Consider the following 17,069-nt stretch of genomic DNA (forward strand, 5'->3'; position numbering starts at 1 on the left):
GCAGAAGAATCCAATGTTACATTAATGCTTTCACTATTGAAAAAGAAGGTTTCGTCTACTCTCTGGGGTACTTATAGTAGTATCTATATTTTGAAACAATTTCCATGCACGAGGGAATGCCAATAGTCCTGTGTCCTTACATAACAAAAGAAACAGCAAGAAACATAAGAGAAGGGCGCCCAGACCCTAAATAAAGCCAAAAGTAACGATATGTTTGCGCAAAAGATACATAAACCAAGAAGTATACCCAATTTATCGGTTTATCCACGAGTTTACTTTAGCTCTAGACAATGTCCATGAGTAGAACATAATTGGTGCTTAGTAAGCTCTTGGCGGGGGCCTAAATAATCCTCAAGATAATATGCCTTAAGACCAACACCAACCCTACCCATGTTGGCGCGACAGCTGGTCCAGAGGACACCTGTCACCCTCCGACACTCCCAAACACCCCCACCACACCCCGCCTACTTTTACGACAACCATATAGTTCAATTTAATGATCATTTTAGAGATGAATAAAGTGTGTAGGGAAGTATTATGGTGATGTCCGAAACTGACTGCCTGCCCGAAACGCTTTGCGTAATAGTGGCTTTAGGTATTGTATGTACTAGCTCTATCTTTAAATCGATCAATTTTTGTAAAATCTCTTGTATGTATGTATCTTACCTGAATAAACATTTATTTATTTATTTATTTATTTATTTATTTATTTATTTATTTATGTAGAGGGTGGTGGTGAGGGGAAAGGTTGCGGGCGCGGGCGGTAGGTGGCGGGCGCACATGTCAACACAGGAGGCTGGCGGGGCGGTCATTGCTCAACCACCAACATTCAGCCTGCCGTCCTCACGTCCTCTGTTGCAGATGCGAAGAAGAGGCAGGGCGAGGACCAAATATGCACTTTTCCATACCAGATACCCAGGAGTGTAAAGAAGACACGGGGAGCACCTATGTAGTGAGTGGAAAGTTGAGGGGGTCGGGGGGATGTGCGTACTTCAGTGGGGCTCAACTGCTGCCACAACTCTTACCTTATATACGCTTATTTCTCCCTCTTAACACACCACTTACTTTCTCATTACACTCTTAACATTTCCCTACAGAAATTTTGGAAGCCTAACTGCCTTTTAATATGTGGGTTAAACACTGCTTTACCTAGTCATTTGCAGCCTATAGCTACAATTATGTACAATTTATAATTTTGTTTAGACTATTTATATTTAATCTTGTACAGTAAGGGACATGGCAGACATCCCATTTTTTTCAATATTCACAATTTTGTGAAATGCCCATCACTGGATTGTTACAGTTTGTGTGTGTAGAGTGTGTGGTGGTGGTTGAGAGGAATCTGGTGTGAAGGGTATCGTTGGTGGAGGCACAAATGACCCGAACATTTCAAAATAGCTGAACTAAAAGGAAAATTAAAAGTATTTTTATAAGCAGTTTCCCTGCCAAAGTGTTCTTGCGAGAGGAACAGAACAATATAAACAGGAAGATGACTACACAGAAATTTGGGAATACTGGTCTTTATTTAGATGCATAAAATAAGTGTAGTAGATCAAATAATAGATGGGAGGAGACAAAAATGCTGCATGATTGCAGGATGGGATGCAGAAATGAATATAATTTGAATTCCATACAGGTCATACATGTATCGAACGGGTCATTCATTCCATATTGATGTATGGTGATTCCATACAGGTCATACATGTATCGAACACACCCACACACCACACGCCCCCAACACCAGTGCAATACCAATACCTGTATTAGCCAAGTCAGGTATAAATTACTGCATACTTTGTGCCTTGAACTGCTATAATAAACTTTTTTATAAACCTCCAGAAACAACACAGTGAAGATATTTTTCTAGTGCCTACCTCTTGTTGTTGATTTGGTCAACAAGAGGCAAAGTCCCATTTATAAATGGCCTTATATAGTTGAATACAATGTTCAGAGTATTCGCATCAACTCAAATTTAGAAATTATGTGAATAGTGAAATTTTGATATCCCAAAATAAGATACATAGCCATGATCAAGTAAATAGTTTAAATGGAGATGCACTGGGTATTTCTTTTTAAAAAGAAGTTCTGAATTTACCAGAGGGCTACCATCTCTAATGGTCTCGACAAGGACAGGAAGCTGGCAACTTGTCGAAGATACCCCCCTCATTTTTCTTTATTTTATCCAGCTCTGTATTTGCACTGTAGCAATATTTTGGCATTTATTCCTTCTGTGGGTAGGAGGTTCCATGGATTTATAACTCCTTAATGTATGCACAGCACTTAATTCCACAAATTATTTCTACATAAAAGAAAATCCACATGTATGTATATTTTTACATAAAAGAAAATGTATGTATATTTTTACATAAAAGAAAATGTATGTATTTTTACATAAAAGAAAATGTATGTATATTTTTACATAAAAGAAAATGTATGTATATTTTTACATAAAAGAAAATGTATGTATATTTTTACATAAAAGAAATGTATGTATATTTTTACATAAAAGAAAATGTATGTATATTTTTACATAAAAGAAAATGTATGTATATTTTTACATAAAAGAAAATGTATGTATATTTTTACATAAAAGAAAATCCATATGTAAACAGTGAGTCACAATAATGTGACTGATAATTAACCATCCAGTCCACACCTCGGACATTAAAGGAAGTGACTGTCAGATAATGGTCCCGGATGGACCAAAACATGCTCACTCTCTTTATTTTCAGATAGTTGGGTGTTTAAGAAAATACTTGCACATTTCCATAATACAACACGCACCTTTTCCTTATTTATATTAGAGCATTTATATGAATAAGTTTGTTATGTTTATCGATTTGAATGCTTATAATGAAAGCATTAAATTCTGTAAATTCGTGTATTTTCAATTTCAACTGTTCTTAACTTTTATTTCAGGCCTACAACATTCACATAAATGGAGTGTTTCACTGTACAGTTCGATATAGACAGCTATATAGCCTCCATGAACAGCTCAGGAGAGACCTAGGGGGGTCAACGCTCCCTTCCTTTCCCCAAAGAAACTCTTGCCCTTATCTCCTACTCAGACAGAAGAGCGAAGAGTCAGTCTGGAAAAGTACATTCTTCAGTGTAAGTATACATTAGAGGTTAACCAACACAAATTATTAGTGTAATATGATGCTCTTGATAAGGTAATTATTAGGAGCCAGTTTAACTATATGTAATGCAGCACATGGAAGAAATGTGGACATAATCTTACAAATAACTGTTTTAAAATCTAGATACAGTACTATAATTCTGATACTGAAGTTTACATTTCTCTCAGAACCTTAAATTATCATGGAGTGATTAGCTCTGTGAATAAAAAGTGGTATATCTCTAAATTTAGTTTATATATAATTTGTATGTAAGTTTTATATGTAATTTGCATACCTTGTGGTAACTGGTGAAGAAATAAGGATTATATGATGAGAATACTTTGATCTGATGTGTACCATTAGATTTAATGACAGCACAAATTATATTAGGGGTTTTACTCAAGACCACTTGTCTGTCCCACACATTGTGAGAGGAAGACGCATGTGTTGAAGGTAATGCAATAGACCCAGAACCGGGCACCTTTGGATGCCTACCCTGATCAGGATGCAGCGAGGACCCCAGCCAATGAATTCTCCCTACCCTCTGTGACAATATACGGCAAAGTGGCTAAAATGACATAGGTGCAGCTTCCGGAACCAGCTTCCAGAGAAAAGTATGAGGGAGAGACCAAGCTTAATCCAACAGGTGGGAATGGACACCTTGCCAGTATCCCAACAGAGTTGAGTAGACGTTCATTCCATCAACCCAAAGGAGGGGGGTGAACAATTTTGACACCGCCTCTATAGCCCCTCTCACAGGCAATAGGGACTCAATCCTCGATACAGTAATCAAAGCATCCAAACCATACTGAACCTGACAAGAAAAACAGCTCCTGGACAGATGAGATGCAGGGCGTGGAAGAGAACTGGCGATGCATCCTGTTATCCTTCACAGTCAGAGGAGCAGAAAGGACATGCAAACTCACATGCCAAACACATTCTGGGGCAGAGTTTTGGCCAAACATGCAGGAGTTGAGTTCCTCAAAATATGAACCCTCCCATTAATCACCTAAAATTCCAACTCCATTTAATGTCACTGGAGCATTCGGTATGGTGAAAACCGTACCAAGCTCCATACCAAAGTAAACAAAGGGTTATTTGCAACCCAGGAGGTTGGAACCTCAAACCTAAACCAAGAGACAGGGACAGACCCAGACCCAGACTCACAAGAGCCATGGTCCTGGTCGCCCAGGAAAACCTAAAGCATGTACACCCAGACAAAAATCGGGGACAGACAATATGTTGGCAATCTGTCTAAGAAAGTTGAGTCAAGGGACAAGCCAGCACCTGGAAATGCACCCATTTGGACGGGAATTGAGAAATCTGACTAAAACTGTGACATGGGATAAGTAAAGCTCCCCCTGTGTTTAGTGATAACTCGCACATGATGGACCAGAGGCCAAAAAGGGTTGAAGATTATTCACTGACCCTCCTTGAGCCCCTTCCCCCCATTACCCTGAAGACCCCCAGTCCTCAAAGATCCAGAGATCTCAGAGAAGAGCTATGATCCACATCAGATGCCTGGGATGACTGATGGTGTCCCCTCCATGAAAGGAGAATCCACACCCATAGAACCCTCTAGAAAAGATGGGAATGGATCCATAATTGGGGAAACTGTCTCAACTACTGACACCACCAAGAAAGGGGTAACCCCTGGAGAAGGCTCCATTATTGGTGAACAGAAGGAACCCTTTGGACTTCAAAAACCTGTTTTGTACTGCTTCACTATCTGCTTTGGACTAATGTGTCTCCAATCAGTGAAAATGAGAAATGGGGCATTTCTAGCTGTAAACACTGCCTCGTAACCTTCTATACCTTGCACACTGATTACATCTTGACGTTCAGGGGGTCTGCCTTTTTTTTTATTATAGGGAAATGACTTTATTATAGGGAAACTTCTTTAAGTTCATTCCATCTGTCGACCACCTTAATCAAGAATGAGAATTTCCTTGCATTTCACGACTTGATTACATATCCTGCTTCTACCAATGCACTGTAATGATAAAGATACCTTTGGTTATAATACCTAAAGATACAGTATACAGGATTTAATGTGAAAGTAAATTCAATGGTTTTATTCTAATGATTGATTATTTCATTTTTCTTACATGATGAACCAGTGAGCCAAGATCCTCGTGTGCTAAATAATGATGTGTTCAATGGTTTCCTTGTGTCTGCCCAAAATGAGACCCAGCGGGCTGGGGGGGCCAAGACGAGGTGCCAATTGACATTTACATGATGAGTGGCCAGAAGGTGACACTCAGTGTTCCACCCACACTACAAACAGATGACCTTCTTGAGGTATGTAGTCTGTCAAGTTTGTAATAAACCTGGTTGTTTCTAGGTTGAGAGTCAGCTCAGAGCTATTGAGTTGTTCTAGAAATAAGTGTTAAGTGTAATTAAAGACACTTCTCTGGTGGGAGCCCCTCAGTAGATTCCACTCTCTTCCCTTTTCCCAGTAGGGTATAGGGATTTGGGTTTGGGCAGTTCATGTGAGTGAGGGGGTGCAGGCTGACTGGAACCTTGTATGACCTGGGTTGCCACCTGTTGGGGGTTTGGTGTATTATGATGTACAAGTTCACAGCTTTGTCTGGCTTATCTTTCTCTGTCTACTACAAGCCTGTGCACAGTGGTATGTACATAAAAAAAATTTCATACCATCCTACTCCTGTTAAGAACAGTGTCCTTGTCTCCCTCTGGGCTCTATGCATCTGTGACAGTTTCTTAATTCTGAAATTTCTCTTTATAATTCATTCTCTTGCTTTGGCTATCCTCCTAAATTTTATCATTGTGCCTGCTCCCAATACTTGAAACCCTGTGTTTTGTCTTCCTTTCACATTTGAACATAAAACTCTCGCTAATACCCTTTGTGCTTTTGATATAAACTTGCTTTTCTACAAACTAATACACTTCGTAGCAATGTGGTTCATACTACTACTACTGCTTCCAGTGCCACTAATGTTTGATTCAGTTTCCTGTTCTTCTTGTCCTCTTCAATACTTTAGTGAAACTGGCCACTCTTTAACTGACAAAACCTTAAAATAACAAAAAGTTCTAAACTTGCTGACATGAACAATGATCTTTTCTGTCATGGTAGGGACTCCAATCATCCTAATGCTTGGTCTTCTTTCAAATAATCTTTCCTGCCTCATTACCTCCAGATACGATCTTGTTAAATCAGCTCTCATGCACAATTAATCCTTGATTTGTTGTTTTGAGTTTTTTTCCTTCTCAATACATACAGTAGTTAAATGCTCATATTTTCTTAGAAAGATTGATCTGACGTGTGTCTTTTGGTTTTTGTATTATTTCACTCTTTTCCTTTCTCTTCCCTTTTCTGCTTATTTTGTTTAGCTACCATTGGATCTTTTGCAGTTTCATTTATTTTTATGTTTGCTGGGTTTCTTCCTTTACTTCTACACTTACCTCTCCTTCCCTTTCACCTCACCTTCCTTCTTGTGTTATATTGACTGTGTCTCCCACTTCTGTTGTGTCGTGATTTGATAAGACTCTTGGATGGACTGACACATCATCACTGCCTTTAGTGTCATGTATGTGTGGGCGTGGAGCACTGGCAGCAGATGGTGGAGCATGCGCGAGAGTGCAGCACTGGCAGCATGTGTGAGCGTGGAGCACTGGCAGCAGATGGTGGAGCATGTGCGAGAGTGCAGCACTGGCAGCATGTGTGAGCATGGAGCATGTGTGAGCGTGGAGCACTGGCAGCAGATGGTGGAATATGGGCAATATACTGTAGTTATAAGTGTAATTCTGTAAACTTTTATATCATTTGTAACTTTTGGCTTCCTATTTCAGAAAGTATGCAGTCACATTCACCTTCCAAATGAATTGGTTTACTACTTTGCTCTATTCCTTGTTAAAAAAGAAGAGAGTGATCTGATTGGTAAGTTTATTTTTACATATTTTAACATTCCTTTTTTATTCCGCTGAAGTTAGAAAATTTTGCCTTTTAATGATCATGCAATCTAGCTACAAAAAATTGTAAGATTACAGGAACTTAAACAAATTCAGTGTTTGTTAATAATTTTCATGTTAAGAATGTTCTTAACCTCACTATTTGTTAAGTACCAGCTGAAACAAATCTCTCCTCGTTTTTTCTCGAGAGCTCATGATCCTGAAGATCATATTGTCACTTTAGAATATAAAGGGGTTTTTTCGTGTTTACTGCTAAATGTTTTGATACTTGTGATTTGTTATAAAAGAATGGACATTCAAGAAAAACAAACTTCAAATAATAATTCATTGTTAATACTAGTATTATTATTCCATCTTTCACTCACCCTTCTTTCAAAATAATAAAAAAAAAAATTGCTTCTGGATTAATGATATTCTTCTGAAGTGTTATTGGAATTAGAAGTTAAATATAGACAATGTGTTTATGATGACTAACAACAAGTCTTATCTTTTATTCACTCCTTGTAGGTTTCAAATGAGATATTAAAAAAGAATGGAATAAGCTTAACCCACTAATTTCTGTTCATGTTTAACAGTTGTGAAACGACTGCAGGACTTTGAAAGTCCCTACATTTCTCAGAGATGCGTCAAAGGCATGCACAGGATAGTTCTAAGAAAGAAGTAAGTTCTTTAAAAATAATATTACATTTAGCCATATTTTATGGAAGCCAGAGTTAGTTGGTGAAAGTAAAATATATCTAACCAATGTACAGTATGATTGATAATTTATATATGGAAGAAGTTAAAAATACATGTAACACTAAATTGGAATTGTGTATGTGAACAGAACCGTATGTTGTGTGTGTGTGTGTGTACACATCTTGAGAGATTAGTTTAAGCAGTTTTTTTTTTTGTGGGGGGGGGAGGGCACGTTATCACTCGGATAGGCTATGAATTGTCTTCTGATATGATGCATACAAAACTTTCATAGCATTTAAAATTAACCTGCCATTTCTATACAGAATATGGACTTGCATGTATCTCATCATTATGTAATTACTGCATTATGTTGTAATGCTCTTAAATGTTGGTGTGGATGTTTTGGTAATATATGATGGTGCTAGTTTTCATGGTAGTACTGTGTTTTGTTAAGGGAACCCCCAACCCCCGAGAGAGTTGTGGGGAAGGTAACCGAATACACTGCTAAACGTGCTTGCCTGAAAAGCACCCTAGTAGATAACACGGCTTGTCACCCTTCTCCGAAAAATCCCACATCTGACACATTATTATTGGTTTGTGGTGTGCTTAAATTTCTAGGTTTTCACCTAGTGGTGTTGAGTTGTTACTCTTGGACAAAGTTTGGTTGCCATGTTTTCATGTTGTTAGTTTCTTATATGCATTGGTTTGTTTAGTGATTCCTTTACTTTTTTGTATTATACTTTCATGGTAGGTTGATTTCCAAATTGTGCCTACATTGTGTCTGAGAAAGCCAGATTCTGGTCCTGTGCTCTATCTGGCTTTTATGAAAGTTGTCATAGGCCTGATTGGTACTGTCACCTTTCTGAATTACAGTAGTACCATAACTTCAGAGGAACCACTAGAAATTCTGCACAAAAAATGATATTACATTACATTCAACACTTCATTAACAAAAAAAATAAGATGTACAAGTGAAAATCTGTTGATTTGCTGAATTTGTTAAAACTGTACTGTAGTTATATAAAGGCATGAACAAAATCCCTTTAATGTTGCAGTTACTGGGACCCTACTGTTGATCTTGATGTGATGGGAGACCGTGTTGGATTGAATCTCCTCTATGCCCAGACTGTGCAGGATGTAGAGCGAGGCTGGATCTTAACTAATCGTGAAATTCAGAGACAATTAGCAGCACTTCAAGCTAAAGGAGCCAAAAGAGAAGTTAGTACCTGAAATGTTTTGTTAAATATAAGGTGGTTCTCTCACCAAAAGAGGCTAGTTTCTTAATGTTCAAGGAATGTCATGATACATTCTCTATACAGAAATGTCTTTGGTGATTTAACTGTATTTCTAAGATGAATGTGAAAATTAAAATACATATACAGTACTGTAAAGAATCCTTTAGTTGAAATGGTTAAGGGCAAAGATGTCTTTGGATTACAAGAAAATTTAGTTGAATGATGCCTTTACTCTGGAACAGCTTCATAATGCTAGTCTAAAATATCATGGCTTTATCATTTGTTGTTTTAATTCCCTGATATATATGTGCCATTTCCAGAATGGCACATATACATATATTTGAGTGTATACTTACATTCAAAAAAAGAACTGATAATCCCAGTGACGGTCTTTTTGGAAGAAAGGAGCTATGACCAACTCAGTCCTTGGTCCATGCATTAAATAAAGTGAAATAGTTAATTAAAATTAAATATACAATTGAAAACACTGGAAATCATTAATAATTAATTTTAATAAACTAAAGGCAGAATAATAAAATTAATGCAATATAATGAATTAGGAAGAAATGCAATAAAAAAGGTGAATGCGGTAGTTTCCCTCCAAAACGACTAGCATTTCAAAATGGCTGTCGCTGAGCTCTGATTGCTTTAGCTTGATCTCTTTCTGGAAAGAGTAGATCCTCTCCATGGCAGAACTGGAGGGTATAGGCTTATTGAATTTGATGAACAAATCCTTCAATGCCAGGCTAGAGAACAAGCCCTTAATGGATTTATGTTTGACAGACCCCTCTCTGAGAAATTTCTCCAATTTAAAAATGGATTGTCCGGATTTGCTTTAAAATGGATTGTTGGTCCCCACTTTGATCCTTCTTGGAAAAAGGGTCGCCGTTTCCAGTCACGGTCTTCATAATGGACAGAGTTCCAGGAATTAAAAACTTGCTCCTGCCCACCTTTGTCAGTACAGTACAACCTCAGTTCAATGAACCAACCTATATGGGACCAACTCTAATCTGTTGCAACCGGAGATGCCTCCAGGATTTATTTCCCATGCCCTGTGGGCTCATTTCACTTAGCAAAATTTACATTTCAGCCTATAATATAATGGACAATTACTAAATGAACATTTTAGCAATAAAATTTAACCACATCTAGCTTATTTCTTACATCCTGAGCCTCAGAACTCATGCCTGAGTAAACAAAAACCATGCCGGTCGGCCGAGCGGACAGCATGCTGGACTTGTGATCCTGTGGTCCTGGGTTCGATCCCAGGCGCCGGCGAGAAACAATGGGCAGAGTTTCTTTCACCCTATGCCCTGTTACCTAGCAGTAAAATAGGTACCTGGGTGTTAGTCAGCTGTCACGGGCTGCTTCTTGGGGGTGGAGGCCTGGTTGAGGACCAGGCCGCGGGGACACTAAAAGCCCCGAAATCATCTCAAGATAATCAAGATGCCAACTCAAAATGAAAACAAACCATAGAATTTGGTTTTAAATAGCCTCACTAACTTTCCAAAAGCTCCAACTGTTTCTTGTAATGTTGAGTCCATCTTCAAAAACCATCAAAATAGCCATGCAGTATTAAGGGAGTTACTATTCATACCTTAATATTTCCTACACTATGGGTTGGTTCCACTGACTGAAATTTTAAATTCATTCAATAATATGAAGGACAAGAGAACCTGTCTGTAAAGCTAATTTACCTTCATCTAGCATATTTTCTATGCCTTAGCCTTGAAATCTCATTTTCAAAGGAAAAAAAAGACCCATATTAGTGAACAAAAACCAGTGAATTTCAAAATTAAATGAATCATAGAATTTGGTTTTAAATATTACAATTATATGCTCAATTATAGGCACAATATATGCCTTCCCAAACATCTTACTATTTCTTATAATGTTGCGCCCATCTATGAAAATCATTAGAAACGTGATTGGAGCCATATTAAGAGTTACCATTCATACCTAATATTTCCCATGCTTTATGGGCTGATATCACTGAGCAAAATTATAATTTCAACCTGTCGTATGAAAGGCAACAACCAAGAGAACCTGTCTGTTAAGAGATTTAACCACATTTATCATATTTCCCATGACCATGCCTCGAAATCACATTTTCAAGGAAAAAGTCTTATATTTTATTGAACAAAAACCTTTACAACTGGAAATACAATAATGAAGAACCATAGAATTTGGTTTTAAATATGCTCAGTGGCATTCCCAAGGCCCCTAATTATTTCTTGTAATGTTGCTCCCATCTGTGAACTCGGTCCCAACATCCTAAGCATATTCACACATCCCCTGATTCAGCGAACTCTTGTTCGTTGATTCAGGTGAGTAAATCTTATAATACTGTATATTTACTTCATGATTTAACTAGTCTATTAATCTATTTAAATGGCTGTTGATACAATTTATTATATAGTTATTATAAATATTATAAATAATAATATAAAATTTTAGTCCTTTATAACAGATCATCTTTGATTTCAGTACCTGGACCTAGCGAGAACACTAAAGTACTATGGATATCTACAATTCCAGCAGTGCACTTGTGATTTTCCCAAACCAGGCACTCCTGTTTTGATTAGTGCCGGGAACAGAGAGCTTAATTTTAGGTAGGCTAATGCAAGTTTTATTTGTGATTTTATGGGTAGAGTTTCTGAAGATGTGTGCCTTTCATCCATATATTCCAAAACCTGTTTGGAGTGAAAGCTGCATATTTGCAGTGTAGAAATTAAACACAAAACAGCTCAGTATTGGATGCAGATTAACCAAGATTCTGAATCTCATGAGAAGTTAAAATTGATTGCATTAAGTGCCCCTTTTGAGTGCAGTTTGTTTCATTAATTGTGAGAGTACCATACACTGTATTATGTGCATGATATGTTGGTCATCACATCATGCACTGTTTAATCATTTATGTGTTTGGCTTGTGGGTCAGTCTTTCTTTCAGTATATGAATCATAAATAACAATTAAGGCAAAAATATAAAGTTTGAGACTATTTATGGTCCTTCAATCACAAATACTGTATATATTAATATTTTATCGTTAATTCTTTCAACAATATGTAAAAATAAGTGCTAACTCTTTATCCAGATTTGAGGAACTGATATATCAGAATTTAATTTATATGAAATTATTCAAGGAAAGAAGAAAGTTTAAAGTTTTGTTCTAAATGTATATAGTATTGCACACACTTAAGGGTTAAGCATCACCTATATATTCTTCAATCGGCCTTCGACATCTGTTCAACTTAAAATTAACACTTGGCATCGCAGCAAATCTTCACTCCAAATCTTTGACCACTGTTAAAATAGAGAGCATAGAACTGATGGAGAGTAGGGTGGGCCTGCAACCCGTTCTCGCACTTGCTTACGGTCAATATTGGCTTATTTAAGGGCCTCTGTTATATATTTAAGGTTTGTGTGCATATCATTATTTAGATGTGTTTTCTGCTGTAAATTAATCTATAGATAATCACATCCGTGTAACATTTTTCAGATTGTTAGTGTTTAATGTAATAAATTTCTTTTGTTTTAAAACTTAGTTTGAATCCAATTATTTTTTTCTTTTTCTTTTTTTTTCTCCAAGAATTGAGTGTGAAGATGGTTCTGTTAAGGAGGGCAACTTCAAGGTGACTCGCATGAGATGCTGGAGAATAACAGTACAACAGGTGAGTAGCAGTGCTGGTGTTATGACAAAACTTAAAACTAATTTGCCTTAAAAGATGCAGACTTAATGTTTCACCATAGCAAAGATACAAGAAAGCAAACATGAGCTAAAACAGTTAAGAAAATTAATACTTGGACAATGTGAAAGCTAGGTGATCGGTCACAGAAGTGAGTGTTTTTATCATCAGATCATCACTCATTATTATTATTATTATTAGTATTATTATTCATACATAGTGTAACACCCATGACCCCCCCCCCTAGAGTTCACAACCATGGAAGATCCATGGATGTTTACACATAAGAATCTGGGGTCTAATTCCATTGCAATGTTTGACAAGAATATCATGAAATATTACATACTTGAAACTAGCTGACTAAGACTAACCCAGGAATTTTTAATCAACATACAAGATAATCCAGAGGTCATCTGGGCTGACCTCTTGGAGAACGCTTCCCTGGGTGTGAACTCTCGCGGTGGGGAGGGGGTCATGGGTGTTACAGCGTAAACCCCCCCCTCCCCCCTTGCGCGGGGACACTTAGCCCCGAAATAATCTCAAGATAACCTCAAGATGGCATCCATTTACAACTTTTGATTCTAGGAATTACAAAAATTGAGTTTGAGATTTGAAATTTCTGGCCAGAATTACAGTGCCACAAATCCTCAACAATATCTGTTTTAAATATATAAATTACTTTGGATGTACTTTCCTGTGACTTGTATATGATTCATCTGATAATATTTTATATTTAATAGTAAACAAAAATACTAGTTAGCAATTCATCATTATTAGCAGAATTTTATGGGTAGTCATCACAACTTCAAAAATAAAAATAAGTGTTCAGTTGTCATATTTCTTTCAAATAAATCTCAACACGTAACTAATAGTCAAGGCCATCTAACGACAATGAAAAAAATTGAAACACATCCAAAAACAGGATTTGGATCCCTTAACCATTCACTTGATATAATATTTATGCCTAATATTGATAATGAATGATTATATTGATTATATAATGATTATACATATGTTTCCTGCCCGAAACGCTTTGCGTAATAGTGGCTTTAGGCATTGTATGTACCAGCTCTATCTATAAACCTAGCAATTTTTGTCAGTACTTGGCATATGTTGGGTATAAAAAGTCGTAATTTAAACTGCGAATACGTGCAGGGAGCCAGAAATTGGCTCCAAAATATGGCTAAGGCCTCGAAATTGCGTTATTTGGGATAATTTGAAAACTGCAGGGAGGTTTAGGACAAATGTGACCAAACGCCGCTTTCAGTACTTGGCATATGTTGGGTAAAAAAAGTCGTAATTTCAAACTGCGAATATGTGCAGAGAGCCAGAATTTGGCTCCAAAATATGGCTCAGGCCTCGAAATAGGGATATTTGTGATATTTTGAAAACTGCAGGGGGGATTGAGACAAATGTGACCAAACGCTGCTTTCAGTACTTGGCATATGTTGGGTATAAAAAAAAGTCGTAATTTCAAACTGCGAATACGTGCAGAGAGCCAGAATTTGGCTCCAAAATATGGCTCCGGCCTCGAAATTGGGATATTTAGGAAATTTTTAAAGCTGCAGGGGAGTTTGTGCAAAATGTGACTCACTGCCGCTTTCAGTACTTGGCATATGTTGGGTATAAAAAGTCGTAAATTAAAACTGCGAATACGTGCAGAGAGCCAGAATTTGGCTCCAAAATATGGCTTAGGCCTCGAAATTGGGATATTTGGGATATTTTGAAAACTGCAGTGGAGTTTGTGCAAAATGTGACTCACTGCCGTTTTCAGTACTTGCAATATGTTGGGTATTAAAAAAAGTAATTTCATACTGAGAATACGTCCAGAGAGCCAGAATATGGCTCCAAAATATGGCTGAGGCCTAGAAATTGGGATGTTTAGGATATTTTGAAAACTGCAGGGGAGTTTGAGACCAATGTGACCAAACGCCGCTTTCAGTACTTGGCATATGTTGGGTATTAAAAATTCGTAATTTCAAACTGCGAATACGTGCAGAGAGCCAGAATTTGGCTTCAAAATATGGCTCAGGCCTCGAAATGGGGACATATGGGATATTACGAAAACTGCAGAGGAGTTTGTGCAAAATGTGACTCTGCCGCTTTCAGTACTTGGCATATGTTGGGTATAAAAAGTCGAAATTTCCAACTGCGAATACGTGCAGAGAGCCAGAATTTGGCTCCAAAATATGGCTCCGGCCTCGAAATTGGGATATTTGGGATATTTTGAAAACTGCAGGGGAGTCTGTGCAAAATGTGACTCACTGCCGCTTTCAGTATATGGCATATGTTGGGAATAAAAAGTCGTCATTTAAAACTGCGAATACGTGCAGAGAGCCAGAATTTGGCTCCAAAATATGGCTCAGGCCTCGAAATTGGGATATATGGGATATTTGAAAAGTGCAGGGGAGTTTGTGCAAAATGTGACTCACTGCCGCTGTCAGGACTTGGCATATGTTGGGTATAAAATTTCGTAATTTCAAATTGCGAACACGTGCATAGAGCCAGAATTTGGCTCCAAAATATGGCTCAGGCCTCGAAATTGGGATGTTTGGGATATGTTGAAAACTGCAAGGGAGTTTGTGCAAAATGTGACTCACTGCCGCTTTCGGTCCTTGGCATATGTTGGGTATAAAAATTAATAATTTCAAACTGAGAATACGTCCAGAGAGCCAGAATCTGGCTCCAAAATACGGCTCAGGCCTCGATATTGGGATGTTTGGGATATTTTGAAAACTGCAGGGAGGTTTGGGACAAATGTGACCAAACTCCGCTTTCAGTACTTCGAATATGTTGGGTATAAAAAAGTCATAATTTCAAATTGCGAATACGTGAAGAGAGCCATACATTGGCTCCAAAATATGGCTCAGGCCGCGAAATTGGGATATTTAGGATATTTGAAACTGCAGGGGGGATTGAGACAAATTTGACCAAACGCCGCTTTCAGTACTAGGCATATGTTGGGTATAAAAAAATTCGTAATTTCAAACTGCGAATACGTGCAGAGAGACAGAATTTGGCTCCAAAATATGACTCTGGCCTCGAAATTAGGATGTTTGGGACATTTTGAACACTGCAGAGGGGTTTGGGACAAATGTGACCAAACGCCGCTTTCAGTACTTGGCATATGTTGAGTATACAAAAAGTCGTAATTCCAAACTGCGAATACGTGCAGAGAGCCAGAATTTGGCCCCAAAATATGGCTCCGGCCTCGAAATTGGGATATTTGGGATATTTTGAAAACTGCAGGGGAGATTGTGCAAAATGTGACTCACTGCCGCTTTCAGTACTTGGCATATGTTGGGTATAAAAAGTCGTAATTTAAAACTGCGAATACGTGCAGAGAGCCTGAATTTGGCTCCAAAATATGGCTCAGGTCTCGAAATTGGGATATTTGGGATATTTTGAAAACTGCAGTGGAGTTTGTGCAAAATGTGACTCACTGTTGTTTTCAGTACTTGGCATATGTTGGGTATAAAAAATCGTAATTTCAATCTGAGAATACGTCCAGAGAGCCAGAATTTGGCTCCAAAATAAGGCCCAGGCCTCGAAATTAGGATGTTTGGGATATTTTGAAAACTGCAGGGAGGTTTGAGACCAATGTGACCAAACGCCGCTTTCAGTACTTGGCATATGTTGGGTATAAAAAAGTCGTAATTTCAATAGCGAATACGTGCAGAGAGCCATTATTTGGCTCCAAAATATGGCTCAGGCCTCAAAATTGGGATACCTGGTTGATACCTGGTTGATGGGGTTCTGGGAGTTCTTCTACTCCCCAAGCCCGGCCGAGGCCAGGCTCGACTTGTGAGAGTTTGGTCCACCAGGCTGTTGCTTGGAGCGGCCCGCAGGGCCACGTACCCACCACAGCCCAGCTGATCCGGAACTTCTCTTAGAAAACCGTCCAGTTTTCTCTTGAAGATGTCCACGGTTGTTCCGGCAATATTTCTTATGCTCGCTGGGAGGACGTTGAACAACCGCGGACCCCTGATGTTTATACAGTGCTCTCTGATTGTGCCTATGGCACATCTGCTCTTCACTGGTTCAATCTTGCATTTTCTTCCATATCGTTCACTCCAGTACGTTGTTATTTTACTGTGTAGATTTGGGACCTGACCCTCCAGTATTTTCCATGTGTATATTATTTGTTATCTCTCTCGTCTCCTTTCTAGAGAGTACATTTGGAGAGCTTTGAGACGATCCCAATAATTTAGGTGTTTTATCTCGTCTATGCGTGCCGTATATGTTCTCTGTATTCCCTCTATTTCAGCAATCTCTCCTGCTCTGAAGGGGGAAGTGAGTACTGAGCAGTACTCGAGACGGGACAGCACAAGTGACTTGAAGAGTACAACCATTGTGATGGGATCCCTGGATTTGAAAGTTCTCGTAATCCATCCGATCATTTTTCTGGCTGACGCGA

The 17,069-nt window shown here is 38.2% G+C and overlaps 1 protein-coding gene across 1 annotated transcript; it reads left to right on the top strand.

Moving 5' to 3' along the window:
- Positions 1 to 756: 756 nt before the first annotated feature.
- Positions 757 to 12,703, top strand: LOC138354862 (sorting nexin-17-like). The gene is given in 10 exon segments (XM_069309349.1): positions 757 to 952; positions 2,920 to 3,031; positions 3,034 to 3,111; positions 5,240 to 5,323; positions 5,326 to 5,420; positions 6,933 to 7,020; positions 7,628 to 7,712; positions 8,786 to 8,948; positions 11,453 to 11,577; positions 12,556 to 12,703. Coding segments are annotated over 10 exon segments (1,023 nt in total). The 5' UTR covers positions 757 to 892; the 3' UTR covers positions 12,689 to 12,703.
- Positions 12,704 to 17,069: the final 4,366 nt, after the last annotated feature.

This window comes from Procambarus clarkii, chromosome 65, assembly GCF_040958095.1.
Source record: "Procambarus clarkii isolate CNS0578487 chromosome 65, FALCON_Pclarkii_2.0, whole genome shotgun sequence".
NCBI lineage: Eukaryota > Metazoa > Arthropoda > Malacostraca > Decapoda > Cambaridae > Procambarus > Procambarus clarkii.